This window comes from Coregonus clupeaformis, unplaced genomic scaffold, assembly GCF_020615455.1.
Source record: "Coregonus clupeaformis isolate EN_2021a unplaced genomic scaffold, ASM2061545v1 scaf1079, whole genome shotgun sequence".
Taxonomy (NCBI): domain Eukaryota; kingdom Metazoa; phylum Chordata; class Actinopteri; order Salmoniformes; family Salmonidae; genus Coregonus; species Coregonus clupeaformis.
In genome coordinates this window covers 37,501-55,000 of record NW_025534533.1, presented here as the reverse complement: position 1 = coordinate 55,000, position 17,500 = coordinate 37,501, and the positions used below count along the sequence as shown (strand labels likewise).

At 47.1% G+C, this 17,500-nt stretch overlaps 1 protein-coding gene across 2 annotated transcripts in view; it reads left to right on the top strand.

Moving 5' to 3' along the window:
- rgs11 (regulator of G protein signaling 11) overlaps positions 1 to 17,500 on the top strand; it is a 79,736-nt gene that overhangs the window by 36,381 nt on the left and 25,855 nt on the right. For both annotated transcript variants that reach the window (XM_045217496.1, XM_045217497.1), the window contains 4 exons: positions 10,421 to 10,479; positions 10,821 to 10,897; positions 11,517 to 11,598; positions 17,279 to 17,347. In XM_045217496.1, the coding sequence (XP_045073431.1) occupies positions 10,421 to 10,479; positions 10,821 to 10,897; positions 11,517 to 11,598; positions 17,279 to 17,347 (287 nt within the window). The remainder of the gene's footprint in view (positions 1 to 10,420; positions 10,480 to 10,820; positions 10,898 to 11,516; positions 11,599 to 17,278; positions 17,348 to 17,500) is intronic.

Here is a 17,500-nt window from a genome sequence, read left to right as displayed (position 1 = left end):
ATGGGGTTACCTTGGTAACATGTCAGAGTGGTCATACCTCCCTGTGTGGTGGTAATGGGGTTACCTTGGTAACATGTCAGAGTGGTCATACCTCCCTGTCTGGTGGTAATGGGGTTACCTTGGTAACATGTCAGAGTGGTCATACCTCCCTGTGTGGTGGTAATGGGGTTACCTTGGTAACATGTCAGAGTGGTCATACCTTCCTGTCTGGTGGTAATGGGGTTACCTTGGTATCATGTCAGAGTGGTCATACCTTCCTGTGTGGTGGTAATGGGGTTACCTTGGTAACATGTCAGAGTGGTCATACCTTCCTGTCTGGTGGTAATGGGGTTACCTTGGTAACATGTCAAAGTGGTCATACCTCCCTGTGTGGTGGTAATGGGGTTACCTTGGTATCATGTCAGAGTGGTCATACCTTCCTGTGTGGTGGTAATGGGGTTACCTTGGTAACATGTCAGAGTGGTCATACCTCCCTGTCTGGTGGTAATGGGGTTACCTTGGTAACATGTCAGAGTGGTCATACCTTCCTGTCTGGTGGTAATGGGGTTACCTTGGTAACATGTCAGAGTGGTCATACCTCCCTGTGTGGTGGTAATGGGGTTACCTTGGTAACATGTCAGAGTGGTCATACCTTCCTGTCTGGTGGTAATGGGGTTACCTTGGTAACATGTCAGAGTGGTCATACCTTCCTGTGTGATGGTAATGGGGTTACCTTGGTAACATGTCAGAGTGGTCATACCTCCCTGTGTGGTGGTAATGGGGTTACCTTGGTAACATGTCAGAGTGGTCATACCTTCCTGTCTGGTGGTAATGGGGTTACCTTGGTAACATGTCAGAGTGGTCATACCTCCCTGTGTGGTGGTAATGGGGTTACCTTGGCAACATGTCAGAGTGGTCATACCTCCCTGTGTGGTGGTAATGGGGTTACCTTGGTAACATGTCAGAGTGGTCATACCTCCCTGTGTGGTGGTAATGGGGTTACCTTGGTAACATGTCAGAGTGGTCATACCTTCCTGTCTGGTGGTAATGGGGTTACCTTGGTAACATGTCAAAGTGGTCATACCTCCCTGTGTGGTGGTAATGGGGTTACCTTGGTATCATGTCAGAGTGGTCATACCTTCCTGTGTGGTGGTAATGGGGTTACCTTGGTAACATGTCAGAGTGGTCATACCTCCCCTGTCTGGTGGTAATGGGGTTACCTTGGTAACATGTCAGAGTGGTCATACCTTCCTGTCTGGTGGTAATGGGGTTACCTTGGTAACATGTCAGAGTGGTCATACCTCCCTGTGTGGTGGTAATGGGGTTACCTTGGTAACATGTCAGAGTGGTCATACCTCCCTGTCTGGTGGTAATGGGGTTACCTTGGTAACATGTCAGAGTGGTCATACCTTCCTGTGTGGTGGTAATGGGGTTACCTTGGTAACATGTCAGAGTGGTCATACCTCCCTGTGTGGTGGTAATGGGGTTACCTTGGTAACATGTCAGAGTGGTCATACCTTCCTGTCTGGTGGTAATGGGGTTACCTTGGTAACATGTCAGAGTGGTCATACCTCCCTGTGTGGTGGTAATGGGGTTACCTTGGCAACATGTCAGAGTGGTCATACCTCCCTGTGTGGTGGTAATGGGGTTACCTTGGTAACATGTCAGAGTGGTCATACCTCCCTGTGTGGTGGTAATGGGGTTACCTTGGTAACATGTCAGAGTGGTCATACCTTCCTGTGTGGTGGTAATGGGGTTACCTTGGCAACATGTCAGAGTGGTCATACCTCCCTGTGTGGTGGTAATGGGGTTACCTTGGTAACATGTCAGAGTGGTCATACCTCCCTGTGTGGTGGTAATGGGGTTACCTTGGTAACATGTCAGAGTGGTCATACCTTCCTGTGTGGTGGTAATGGGGTTACCTTGGCAACATGTCAGAGTGGTCATACCTTCCTGTGTGGTGGTAATGGGGTTACCTTGGTAACATGTCAGAGTGGTCATACCTTCCTGTCTGGTGGTAATGGGGTTACCTTGGTAACATGTCAGAGTGGTCATACCTCCCTGTCTGGTGGTAATGGGGTTACCTTGGTAACATGTCAGAGTGGTCATACCTCCCCTGTGTGGTGGTAATGGGGTTACCTTGGTAACATGTCAGAGTGGTCATACCTTCCTGTGTGGTGGTAATGGGGTTACCTTGGTAACATGTCAGAGTGGTCATACCTTCCTGTGTGGTGGTATTGGGGTTACCTTGGTAACATGTCAGAGTGGTCATACCTCCCTGTGTGGTGGTAATGGGGTTACCTTGGCAACATGTCAGAGTGGTCATACCTTCCTGTGTGGTGGTAATGGGGTTACCTTGGTATCATGTCAGAGTGGTCATACCTTCCTGTCTGGTGGTAATGGGGTTACCTTGGTAACATGTCAGAGTGGTCATACCTTCCTGTGTGGTGGTAATGGGGTTACCTTGGTAACATGTCAGAGTGGTCATACCTTCCTGTCTGGTGGTAATGGGGTTACCTTGGTAACATGTCAGAGTGGTCATACCTCCCTGTCTGGTGGTAATGGGGTTACCTTGGTAACATGTCAGAGTGGTCATACCTTCCTTGTCACGAGTTACAAAGCCAGAACCCAGAAGCAGACCAGGACAAGGTAAGTTGGAACGAAGGTGAGTGTTTATTTACAAATTCAAGAGTGATGCTGAATAATCCAGGGAACAGAGCGGGCGGCGTTGATTAGTTGTTGGGGGTGCAGTGGTTGATCCCATCATGGCTCGGCAGCCGCCGACCACCAGGCAGAGGTTGGATGAAGGTTCCGGACGAGTGACTGCAGATGGAACAAAACGGAGGTAAGTAAACAACAAACCAACAAGGTGCAAAAACAACAAAACTAACGCTAGAAGCTCTAAGACTGATACTCTGGTAAACCTACTGTTCATGGCTAACCCATCCGGCAGGGAATGGATGTTAGGCCAGAGCCTAAGAAGGGTGATGATCAGGACCAGGTGTGCAGATTGCTGATGGGATGCAGGTGCGGAAATCAAGAGAGCTCCCGGAGCGTTCCAGAACCCTCGGGAAACTGGAGATCACGAGCAGAAAAACTAGTCCACAGACAGGACCTGACTCAGACTGCCGGGATCGTTACAGTACCCCCTCCGACGAACGCCACCGGGCGGACTCCCGGAGCGCCAGGATGGAGGCGGTAGAAGTCACGGATGAGGTCAGCATCTAGGATCTGTCGCCGCGGAATCCAACTCCTCTCTTCAGGACCATACCCCTCCCAGTCCACGAGATACTGGAAACCCCGGCCCCGCCGTCTGGAATCCATGATGCGTTGCACCGTGTAGGCAGGACCACCTCCGATCATCCGAGGAGGAGGAGGAGGAGGCGGAGGAGGCAACAGAGGACTGAGGAAAACAGGCTTGAGGCAGGAGACATGAAAGGTGGGATGGACTCTGAGCGTCCTCGGGAGTTTGAGTCGAACTGCCACCGGATTGATCACCTTCTCCACCACAAACGGACCAATGAACTTCGGGTAACAACTTCCTAGACTCAGTCCGTAAAGGAAGATCCCGTGTGGCCAACCAGACCCTATCTCCGATGGTGTAGGTGGGAGCGGGGATCCGGCGACGATTCGCCTGGAGCTGATACCGGTCCGAAACTCTAAGGAGTGCCTTTCTGGCCCGATGCCAGGTCCGGTGGCAACGACGAATATGGGCCTGAACAGAAGGCACTGAGAGCTCCTTCTCCTGAGAAGGGAACAAGGGAGGTTGGTAGCCATACAGGCACTGGAAGGGAGACATCCCAGTGGCAGATGTAGGGAGAGTATTGTGGGCATACTCAACCCAAGGCAACTGAGAGACCCAGGAGGTGGGGTTGGAAGAGGCCAGGCAGCGTAGCGTGGATTCCATCTTCTGGTTGGCTCTCTCCGCCTGACCATTAGATTGGGGGTGAAAACCAGATGTGAGACTGACTGTAGCTCCAATGGCCAAACAGAAGGACTTCCAGACAGCAGAGGTAAACTGAGGGCCACGGTCGGAAAACGATATCACTGGGCAACCGTGGACCCTGAAAACCTCCTAACCAGGATCTCGGACGTCTCCGAGGCAGAGGGAAGCTTGGCAATTGGCACAAAGTGGGCGAACTTGCTGAATCTGTCCACGATAGTCAGAACGACCGTGTTCCCCTCAGAAGCGGGCAACCCAGTGACAAAGTCCAGGGCCAGATGCGACCATGGTCGCCGGGGAATAGGAAGGGGGTGAAGTAGTCCAGAGCTGGGCCGATTGGTACTCTTATTCTGCGCACACACTGGACAGGCAGCAACATAACCCCGAGTATCCTCGGCCATGGCAGGCCACCAAAAACGTCTGCGAAGAAACGCCATCGTCCGAGCCACGCCAGGGTGACAAGCCATCTTGCTGGCGTGGGACCATTTGAGACCGCAGGACGAACCGACTCAGGCACAAACAACCGACCGGGTGGACCGTTACCGGGACCGGGCTGCGTCCGAAGAGCCGCCATCACCTCCTCCTCAATCTTCCACCTAACAGCTCCCACGACGCAGTTCCGGGGGAGAATTGTCTCGGTCTTGGACCCACTCTCCTCCGTCTTGGAGAACATCCGAGACAAGGCGTCCGCCTTGCCGTTCTTAGATCCAGGTCGGAACGTCAGGGAAAAAATTGAATCGTCCGAAAAACAACGACCACCTGGCCTGACGGGAGTTGAGACGTCTAGCCGATTGCACGTAAGCAAGGTTCTTGTGGTCAGTCCAGACAATAAACGGCTGCTCCGCCCCCTCCAACCAGTGGCGCCACTCCTCCAAGGCAAGTTTCACTGCGAGAAGCTCCCGGTTACCCACATCGTAATTCCTCTCCGCAGGCGAAAGGCGACGAGAGTAGTAGGCGCAGGGATGGAGTTTACTGTCCGTGGAGCATCGCTGCGACAGGATGGCGCCAACTCCCCACATCAGACGCGCCCACTTCAACGACGAACTGACGGGCCGTGTCCGGTTGAGAGAGAATCGGTGCGTTGGTGAATCGCCTCTTCAAATCCAGAAACGCTCGATCCGCCTCCGGATTCCACTTGAAGCTCCTGATACTGGGAGTCAAGGCCGTTAACGGAGCGGCCACACGGCTGTAATCCCGGATGAATCTGCGGTAGAAATTCGCAAACCCCAAAAATCTCTGGAGCTGCAATCTCGTACCGGGCTGGGCCCATTCCAGAACCGCTCTAACCTTCTCCTGGTCCATCCTAATCTCTCCCCTGGAGATGATGTACCCGAGAAAGGATGTCGTGTGGGCGTGAAACTCGCACTTCTCGGCCTTCACGAACAGGCGATTCTCCAACAATCGCTGCAGAACCTGCCGGACATGCTGGACGTGGTCGGAAGGTTCCTTCGAGAAGATCAGAATGTCATCCAGGTAAACAAACACAAAGAGACCGATCATATCTCTCAGGACGTCGTTCACCATACTCTGGAATACCGCTGGAGCATTGGTCAGTCCAAACGGCATCACCTGATACTCGAAGTGACCCATCGGTGTATTGAAACCCGTCAACCACTCGTCTCCCTCTCTGATCCGGACCATGTGATACGCATTGCGTAGGTCTAGCTTGGTGAACACCGTAGCACCCTGTAAGGAGTCGAAGGCAGAACTCATCAAGGGCAGGGGATACTTGTTCTTGACCGTGATGTCATTCAAACCCCGATAATCAATACACGGTCGAAGAGAGCCATCCTTCTTACCCACAAAGAAGAATCCTGCCCCCCAGGGGTGATGACGAGGGACGAACGAGACCAGCAGCTAGGGACTCCTTGATGTAGGTCTCCAAAGCCTCACGTTCAGGGCGGGAGATACTGTATAACCTTCCCTTGGGGTAGACAGCTCCAGGGAACAGGTTGATGGCACAATCATATGGTCGGGTGGGGAGGGAGTGACAGAGCCTTCTGCTTACTGAACACTTCCCCCAAATCGTGATATGTCTCGGGAACCAGGGACAAATCTGGGGGTTTAGCCTCAATCACCTGACTGGGAACCGAATGGGGACAGGCAGTCTTGAGACAGTTAGCATGACAATCAAGGCTCCAACTGCTACCTTGCCCGTCACCCAATCGAACGTGGGATTGTGTTCCTTCAGCCAGGGGTATCCAAGGACCAGAGGAACATGGGAAGACGGCAGAATGAAGAATGAAATCATCTCCGAATGATTCCCGACAACAGCATCTTAACCGGTTCAGTCCTCATCGTGATACGTGCCAGACTACTGCCGTTCAGAGTGGTCGCTTCAATGGCTTCCGGCAATTGCTCCTTGGAAAGCCCCAGCTGTTCCACCAACTCGGCATCAAGAAAGCTTCCATCGGCACCTGAATCGATAAAGCGTTAATCGCTAAGCTCTGATTCCTGTTCACAAGGGTAGCCGGGAAACGGGGTCTGACAGAGGTACTGAGAGGTTGAAACTGGCTCGCTAAAAGTCCTCCCAACTTTAGCGAGCCGGGCAGTTTGACGACCGCCGGGAACAAGTGGAGATGTAATGTCCCGAGCTACCACAGTAGAGGCAGCAGTTGGTCTTACGTCTATGTTGACGCTCCTCCTTGGTTAACCCGTGCCGCCCCACTTGCATGGGTTCAGAATCGGGAGAGAGGACCTCTCCCACTAATCCTTTGTGGTGGAGAATGATCGACGTGTTCTGGTCCACCACCCGACCCGACTGGGAACTGAGAAGCTGATCGATTGGACCGGACCCCATTGCTTCTCCCTCCTTCGCTCTCGGACTCGATTATCCACCCGAATAGACAAGGCTACCAAGCTGTCCAGGTCACTAGGCTCCGGATAGGAGATCAACTCATCCTTGAGCTGCTCCGACAGACCCTGGTAAAAGGCCGCTTGCAGAGACTCCTCATTCCACCCACTCTCCACAGCCAACGTCTTGAACTCGATCACGAAGTCGGCCACGCTGCGAGTTCCTTGGTGAAGCGAAAACAGGCGCCTAGCTGCGTCCCTTCCTCGGACGGAATGGTCGAAGAGCTTCCTCATCTCGGCCGTGAACCCCTGGTATGAAGCCATGCAGGGGTCTTGTCGTTCCCAAACGGCTGAAGCCCACTCCAGCGCTCGACCACGCAGCAACTCAATCACAAAGGCTATCCTAGCCTTGTCTGTGGCATAAGAGTAGGGCTGTAGATCGAACACTAATCCACACTGCATAAGGAAGGAACGGCATCTTCCCAGCTCCCCCTCATATTTATCCGGCGTCGGAACCTTGGGCTCACGGAAGGACACAGCTCCAGAAGCGGCAGGCGAGATGGGTGAAACCGGTAGTGGATCCTCCACCGGAAACTTGCGTTGGTTCTGGACCTCCGTCAGACCGGTAGAAAGGTTCCGAACTGACAACGCGATCTCCTGTAGTACCGTGCTATGATGGCCCAACATCTTCTCCTGATGGGTAATGGCATGGCGAACAGAGTCCAGGTCCGCTGGGTTCATTACTGGCCGGATCGTTCTGTCACGAGTTACAAAGCCAGAACCCAGAAGCAGACCAGGACAAGGTAAGTTGGAACGAAGGTGAGTGTTTATTTACAAATTCAAGAGTGATGCTGAATAATCCAGGAACAGAGCGGGCGGCGTTGATTAGTTGTTGGGGGTGCAGTGGTTGATCCCATCATGGCTCGGCAGCCGCCGACCACCAGGCAGAGGTTGGATGAAGGTTCCGGACGAGTGACTGCAGATGGAACAAAACGGAGGTAAGTAAACAACAAACCAACAAGGTGCAAAAACAACAAAACTAACGCTAGAAGCTCTAAGACTGATACTCTGGTAAACCTACTGTTCATGGCTAACGATCCGGCAGGGAATGGATGTTAGGCCAGAGCCTAAGAAGGGTGATGATCAGGACCAGGTGTGCAGATTGCTGATGGGATGCAGGTGCGGAAATCAAGAGAGCTCCCCGGAGCGTTCCAGAACCCTCGGGAAACTGGAGATCACGAGCAGAAAAACTAGTCCACAGACAGGACCCGACTCAGACTGCCGGGATCGTTACATTCCTGTGTGGTGGTAATGGGGTTACCTTGGTAACATGTCAGAGTGGTCATACCTTCCTGTGTGGTGGTATTGGGGTTACCTTGGTAACATGTCAGAGTGGTCATACCTCCCTGTGTGGTGGTAATGGGGTTACCTTGGCAACATGTCAGAGTGGTCATACCTTCCTGTGTGGTGGTAATGGGGTTACCTTGGTATCATGTCAGAGTGGTCATACCTTCCTGTCTGGTGGTAATGGGGTTACCTTGGTAACATGTCAGAGTGGTCATACCTTCCTGTGTGGTGGTAATGGGGTTACCTTGGTAACATGTCAGAGTGGTCATACCTCCCTGTCTGGTGGTAATGGGGTTACCTTGGTAACATGTCAGAGTGGTCATACCTTCCTGTGTGGTGGTAATGGGGTTACCTTGGTAACATGTCAGAGTGGTCATACCTTCCTGTGTGGTGGTAATGGGGTTACCTTGGTAACATGTCAGAGTGGTCATACCTCCCTGTGTGGTGGTAATGGGGTTACCTTGGTAACATGTCAGAGTGGTCATACCTCCCTGTCTGGTGGTAATGGGGTTACCTTGGTAACATGTCAGAGTGGTCATACCTTCCTGTGTGGTGGTAATGGGGTTACCTTGGTAACATGTCAGAGTGGTCATACCTCCCTGTGTGGAGTCCCGTATACAACAGGAGTTCCCTGATCCTGGTGCAGAATACACAGGGTTTCTCCCTCCCCATATTGACTGATACCATCCAATCAGCCCCTTGATTACTCACCAGCCTCAATCAGCCCTAATTAGTCCTGGCCAGAGGGCCCGTCGAGACCTGGCATGTCCAGTAGAGGGAGCCATCGCCGCGTGATGTAGACTCCGTCTGTCTCGATGGTGCAGCTGGATACTTTTTTGAGGATCTGAGGACCCATGCCAAATCTTTTCAGTCTCCTGAGGGGGAATAGGCTTTGTTGTGCCCTCTTCACGACTGTCTTGGTGTGTTTGGACCATGATAATTTGTTGGTGATGTGGACACCAAGGAACTTGAAGCTCTCAACCTGTTCCACTACAGCCCCGTCGATGAGAATGGGGGCGTGCTCGGTTCTGTAGCTGAGTTAAGGGTTAAGAGTTGAGGGTTAAAGGTTAGGGGTTAAGAGTTGAGGGTTGAGGGGTTAAGGGTTAAGAGTTGAGGGTTAAAGGTTAAGGGTTAAGAGTTGAGGGTTAAATGTTAAGGGTTAAGAGTTGAGGTGGTTAAGGGTTAAGAGTTGAGGGTTAAAGGTTAAGGGTTAAGAGTTGAGGGTTGAGGTTAAGGGTTAAGAGTTGAGGGTTAAAGGTTAAGGGTTAAGAGTTGAGGGTTAAAGGTTAAGGGTTAAGAGTTGAGGTTAAAGGTTAAGGGTTAAGAGTTGAGGTTGAGGGTTAGGGTTAAGAGTTGAGGGTTAAGGGTTAAGGGTTAAGAGTTGAGGGTTAAAGGTTAAGGGTTAAGAGTTGAGGTTGAGGGGTTAAGGGTTAAGAGTTGAGGGTTAAAGGTTAAGGGTTAAGAGTTGAGGTTGAGGGTTAAGGGTTAAGGGTTAAGAGTTGAGGGTTAAAGGTTAAGGGTTAAGAGTTGAGGTTAAGGTTAGGGTTAAGAGTTGAGGGTTAAGGGTTAAGAGTTGAGGTTGAGGGGTTAAGGGTTAAGAGTTGAGGTTGAGGGTTAAGGGTTAAGAGTTGAGGGTTAAAGGTTAAGGGTTAAGAGTTGAGGTTAAGGGTTGAGGGTTAAAGGGTTAAGGGTTGAGGTTAGAGTTGAGGGTTGAGGGGTTAAGGGTTAAGAGTTGAGGGTTGAGGGGTTAAGGGTTAGGAGTTGAGGGTTGAGGGTTAAGGGTTAAGGGTTAAGAGTTGAGGGTTAAGGGTTAAGAGTTGAGGGTTGAGGGGTTAAGGGTTAAGAGTTGAGGGTTGAGGGGTTAAGGGTTAAGAGTTGAGGGTTGAGGGGTTAAGGGTTAAGAGTTGAGGGTTGAGAGGTTAAGGGTTAAGAGTTGAGGGTTGAGGGTTAAAGGTTAAGGGTTAAGAGTTGAGGGTAAAAGGTTAAGGGTTAAGAGTTGAGGGTTAAAGGTTAAGGGTTAAGAGTTGAGGGTTAAAGGTTAAGAGTTGAGGGTTGAGGGGTTAAGGGTTAAGAGTTGAGGATTGAGGGGTTAAGGGTTAAGAGTTGAGGGTTAAAGGTTAAGGGTTAAGAGTTGAGGGTTGAGGGTTAATGGTTAAGAGTTGAGGGTTGAGGGGTTAAGGGTTAAGAGTTGAGGATTGAGGGTTAAAGGTTAAGGGTTAAGAGTTGAGGGTTAAAGGTTAAGGGTTAAGAGTTGAGGGTTAAAGGTTAGGCATTGAGGGTATGTTGTGACTTCTGTCATTTATTTCACTATAGTTTATATGGTCTAAACCCGTTGTCATCATGTCTCTGTCTGTCCAGCGATCTATCTGGCGAAGAAGAACATCAGGAAACAGGGAGAGTTGGTGGACTATGAGAAGGTGACTATTCTAACCCTAACCTACTGACCAAACCTTTACTCAACCTTTAGTAAACCTTTACTAACCGTTTACTAACCCTTTACTAACACTTTACTAACCCTTTACTAACCCTTTAGGAAACCTTTACTAACCCTTTACTAACCCTTTACTAACCCTTTACTAACCCTTTAGTAAACCTTTACTAACCCTTTACTAACCCTTTACTAACCCTTGACTAACCCTTGACTAACCCTTTACTAACCCTTGACTAACCCTTTAGTAAACCGTTAATATCTCCACGATCTGTCTCTCCATCAGTAGGATCACTAACCCTCCTCTCTTCCTCCTCCTGTCCTCTTCAGGAGAACTACAGCATCCTGCACAAGAGGATTAACCACACCTGGGACTTTGTAGTGATGCAGGCTAGGGAACAGCTCAGGTAACTACACACACACATATACATAGAGGGTTAACCACACCTGGGACTTTGTAGTGATGCAGGCGAGGGAACAGCTCAGGTAACTACACACACACATATACATAGAGGGTTAACCACACCTGGGACTTTGTAGTGATGCAGGCTAGGGAACAGCTCAGGTAACTACACACACACACACATATACATAGAGACACACATTCACACACACACACGTACACCACATACACACACACACACACACACACACACACACACACACACATACACACACATACACACACATACACACATACACATTCCACACACACACGCCCACACACACACACACACACGCACACTTACACACACACATACACACACACACACATACACACATACACACATACACACGTATCACACTCACCTCTCTAAACCCTGTGCTATATGTCTGTGTTTGTTTGTGTCTCTGTGTGTGTGTGTGTGTGTGTGTGTGTGTGTGTGTGTGTGTGTGTGTGTGTGTGTGTGTGTGTGTGTGTGTGTGTGTGTGTGTGTGTGTGTGTGTGTGTGTGTGTCTGTGTGTGTGTGTGTGTGTGTGTGTGTGTGTGTGTGTGTGTGTGTGTGTGTGTGTGTGTGTGTGCAGAGCCTCTAAGCAGAGAAAGAAGTCTGACCGTATTGTTCTGGAGTGTCAGGAACAAGCCTACTGGCTGATCAACAAACCATGTGTAAATATACCACTATACTACTACTAGCCTACTATACTACAACTACTAATAATACTACTAGCCTACTATACTACTACTAATAATATTACTACTAGCCTACTATACTACTACTATACTACTACTAGCCTACTATACTACAACTACTAATATTACTACTAGCCTACTATACTACTACTACTAATATTACTACTAGCCTACTATACTACAACTACTAATATTACTACTAGCCTACTATACTACTACTACTAATATTACTACTAGCCTACTATACTACAACTACTAATAGTACTACTAGCCTACTATACTACTACTACTATACTACTACTAGCCTACTATACTACTACTAATAATATTACTACTAGCCTACTATACTACTACTACTAATATTACTACTAGCCTACTATACTACTACTACTAATATTACTACTAGCCTACTATACTACTACTAATAATATTACTACTAGCCTACTATACTATTACTATACTACTACTAGCCTACTATACTACAACTACTAATATTACTACTAGCCTACTATACTACAACTACTAATATTACTACTAGCCTACTATACTACTACTAATAATAATACTTTTAGCCTACTATACTACTACTATACTACTACTAGCCTACTATACTACAACTACTAATATTACTACTAGCCTACTATACTACAACTACTAATATTACTAATAGCCTACTATACTACAACTACTAATATTGCTACTAGCCTACTATACTGCTACTGTACTACTACTAGCCTACTATACTACAACTACTAATATTACTACTAGCCTACTATACTACAACTACTAATATTACTACTAGCCTACTATACTACAACTACTAATATTACTACTAGCCTACTATACTACTACTATACTACTACTAGCCTACTATACTACAACTACTATACTACTACTAGCCTACTATACTACAACTACTAATATTACTACTATACTACAACTACTACTACTAATATTACTACTAGCCTACTATACTACTACTACTATACTACTACTAGCCTACTATACTACAACTACTAATATTACTACTAGCCTACTATACTACAACTACTAATATTACTACTAGCCTACTATACTACAACTACTAATATCACTACTAGCTTGCTATACTACTACTATACTACTACTAGCCTACTATACTACTACTACTATACTACTACTAGCCTACTATACTACTACTACTAATATTACTACTAGCCTACTATACTACAACTACTAATATTACTACTAGCCTACTATACTACTACTATACTACTACTAGCCTACTATACTACAACTACTAATATTACTACTAGCCTACTATACTACTACTATACTACTACTAGCCTACTATACTACTACTACTAATATTACTACTAGCATACTATACTACAACTACTAATATTACTACTAGCCTACTATACTACAACTACTAATATTACTACTAGCCTACTATACTACTACTATACTACTACTAGCCTACTATACTACAACTACTAATATTACTACTATACTACAACTACTACTACTAATATTACTACTAGCCTACTATACTACTACTACTATACTACTACTAACCTACTATACTACTACTACTAATATTACTACTAGCCTACTATACTACAACTACTAATATTACTACTAGCCTACTATACTACTACTACTAATATTACTACTAGCCTACTATACTACAACTACTAATATTACTACTAGCCTACTATACTACTAATAATAATAATACTACTAGCCTACTATACTACAACTACTAATATTACTACATTTTACATTTTCATTTTAGTCATTTAGCAGACGCTCTTATCCAGAGCGACTTACAGGAGCAATTAGGGTTAAGTGCCTTGCTCAAGGGCACATTTACGTCATTTAGCAGACGCTCTTATCCAGAGCGACTTACAAATAGGTGCATTCACCCTATAGCCAGTGGGATAACCACTTTACACTTTTTTTTTTTTTTTTTTTTTTTTGGGGTGGGGGGGGGTAGAAGGATTACTTTATCCTATCCCAGGTATTCCTTAAAGAGGTGGGGTTTCAAATGTCTCCGGAAGGTGGTGAGTGACTCCGCTGTCCTGGAGTCACTCACCACCTTACTACTAGCTTGCTATACTTCTAATATACTACTACTAGCCTACTATACTACTACTACTATACTACTACTAGCCTACTATACTACTACTACTATACTACTACTAGCCTACTATACTACTACTACTAATATTACTGCTAGCCTACTATACTACAACTACTAATATTACTACTAGCCTACTATACTACAACTACTAATATTACTACTAGCCTACTATACTACAACTACTAATATTACTACTAGCTTGCTATACTACTACTATACTACTACTAGCCTACTATACTACTACTACTATACTACTACTAGCCTACTATACTACTACTACTAATATTACTACTAGCCTACTATACTACAACTACTAATATTACTACTAGCCTACTATACTACTACTATACTACTACTAGCCTACTATACTACAACTACTAATATTACTACTAGCCTACTATACTACTACTATACTACTACTAGCCTACTATACTACTACTACTAATATTACTACTAGCCTACTATACTACAACTACTAATATTACTACTAGCCTACTATACTACTACTACTATACTACTACTAGCCTACTATACTACTACTACTAATATTACTACTAGCCTACTATACTACTACTACTAATATTACTACTAGCCTACTATACTACAACTACTAATATTACTACTAGCCTACTATACTACTACTACTAATATTACTACTAGCCTACTATACTACTACTAATAATAATACTACTAGCCTACTATACTACAACTACTAATATTACTACATTTTACATTTACATTTTAGTCATTTAGCAGACGCTCTTTTCCAGAGCGACTTACAGGAGCAATTAGGGTTAAGTGCCTTGCTCAAGGGCACGTTTACGTCATTTAGCAGACGCTCTTATCCAGAGCGACTACAAATTGGTGCATTCACCCTATAGCCAGTGGGAAAACCACTTTACACTTTTTTTTTTTTTTTTTTTTGGGGGTGGGGGGGTGGGGTAGAAGGATTACTTTATCCTATCCCAGGTATTCCTTAAAGAGGTGGGGTTTCAAATGTCTCCGGAAGGTGGTGAGTGACTCCGCTGTCCTGGAGTCACTCACCACCTTACTACTAGCTTGCTATACTACTACTATACTACTACTAGCCTACTATACTACTACTACTATACTACTACTAGCCTACTATACTACTACTACTAATATTACTACTAGCCTACTATACTACTACTACTATACTACTACTAGCCTACTATACTACTACTACTAATATTACTACTAGCCTACTATACTACTACTACTATACTACTACTAGCCTACTATATTACTACTACTAATATTACTACTAGCCTACTATACTACTACTACTATACTACTACTAGCCTACTATACTACTTCTACTAATATTACTACTAGCCTACTATACTACTACTATACTACTACTAGCCTACTATACTACTACTACTAATATTACTACTAGCCTACTATACTACTACTACTATACTACTACTAGCCTACTATACTACTACTACTAATATTACTACTAGCCTACTATACTACTACTATACTACTACTAGCCTACTATACTACAACTACTAATATTACTACTAGCCTACTATACTACTAATAATAATAATACTACTAGCCTACTATACTACAACTACTAATATTACTACTAGCCTACTATACTATTACTATACAACTACTAGCCTACTATACTACAACTACTAATATTACCCAGACCAGATCAGTCTAACCCAGACCCAGACCAGATCAGTCTAACCCAGACCAGATCAATCTAACCCAGACCAGATCAATCTAACCCAGACCCAGACCAGATTAGTCTAACCCAGACCAGATTAGTCTAACCAAGACCCAGTCCAGATCAGTCTAACCCAGACCAGATCAATCTAACCCAGACCAGATCAATCTAACCCAGACCCAGACCAGATCAGTCTAACAGACCCAGACCAGATCAGTCTAACCCAGACCCAGACCAGATCAGTCTAACAGACCCAGACCAGATCAGTCTAATCCAGACCCAGACCAGATCAGTCTAACCTAGACCCAGACCAGATCAGTCTAACCCAGACCCAGACCAGATTAGTCTAACAGACCCAGACCAGATCAGTCTAACCCAGACCCAGACCAGATCAGTCTAAGCCAGTCCAGTTTTACTGTCTCAGACACAAAATATTAAGATGTAATCTGTTAAAAGCTTCAGATGGAAAATAGATATAAGGGTAGAGAGGGAGGGGGGAGGAGAGGGGGGAGGAGAAAGAGAGGTGAGAGAGAGGTGAGAGGAGGAGAGAGAGTGGAGGGGAGGAGAGAGGGCGAGAGGGAGAGGAGGAGAGAGGAGGAGAGACAGTGGAGGGGAGGACAGAGAGAGGTGAGGGGAGGAGAGACAGTGGAGGGGAGGAGAGAGAGAGGAGGGGAGAGAGACAGTGGAGGGAGGAGAGAGAGAGGTGAGGGGGAGGGAGAGCAGTGGAGGGAGGAGAGAGAGAGGAGGGGAGGAGAGAGAGAGGTGAGGGGAGGAGAGAGAGAGGGAGGGGAGGAGAGAGAGGTGAGGGAGGAGAGAGAGGAGAGGGGAGGAGAGAGAGGGTGAGGGAGGAGGAGAGAGGGGAGGTGAGGAGGAGGAGAGGTGAGAGGAGGAGAGAGGAGAGGGAGGGAGGAGAGAGAGGTGAGGGAGGGAGAGAGAGAGGAGGGGAGGAGAGAGAGGTGAGGGGAGGAGAGAGAGAGGTGAGAGGAGGAGAGGAGGAGAGACAGTGGAGGGGAGGAGAGAGAGAGGTGAGAGGAGGAGAGACAGTGGAGGGGAGGAGAGAGAGAGGAGGGGAGGAGAGACAGTGGAGGGGAGGAGAGAGAGAGGTGAGAGGAGGAGAGACAGTGGAGGGGAGGAGAGAGAGAGGTGAGAGGAGGAGAGGGTGGAGGGGAGGGTTAGGATTAGGGTTAGGGGAGGAGAGACAGTGGAGGAGAGGAGAGAGAGAGGAGGGGAGGGGAGACAGTAGAGGGGAGGAGACAGTGGAGGGGAGGGTTAGGGTTAGGGTTAGGGGAGGAGAGACAGTGGAGGGGAGGAGAGAGAGAGGAGGGGAGGGTGCACTCTCTCTTCTGTTCCTTCATTCTCCTGAATTAAAGAGGAGGAGTGGAGAAAAAGAAAGGGTGAAGAGGAGCGGAGAGAGAGAATGGAGGGAATAAAAGATGAAGGAAATAGAGTGGAAAACAGGAGCAGGGCTCAGTGCTCCCACTCTCTCTCTCTTCCTCTCAGAGCTGACTGTGTGTGAGTGTCTGTGTGTGTGTGTCTGTGTCTGTGTCTGTGTGTGTGTGTGTCTGTGTCTGTGTCTGTGTGTGTGTGTGTCTGTGTCTGTGTGTGTGTGTCTGTGTGTGTGTGTGTCTGTGTCTGTGTGTGTGTGTGTGTGTGTGTGTGTGTGTGTGTGTGTGTGTGTGTGTCTGTGTCTGTGTGTGTGTGTGTGTGTGTGTGTGTGTGTGTGTGTGTGTGTGTGTGTGTGTGTCTGTGTGTGTGTGTGTGTGTGTGTGTGTGTGTGTGTGTGTTTGTCTGTGTGTGTCTATGTGTGTGTGTGTGTGTGTGTGTTGCAGCCAGGGGCGTTTGACGTGTTGGATCTAGGACCTGAGAGATGCAACGTCCTCAGCTCCCGAGTCACACTGGTCAGTAACCTGTAACTCTGAACCCTGATCCCTGACCTCATTAACCCCTCAACCCTCAAACATAATAAAACTAAATGATCTCTCTCTCTCTCTCTCTCTCTCTCTCTCTCTCTCTCTCTCTCTCTCTCTCTCTCTCTCTCTGGTGCTGCACGC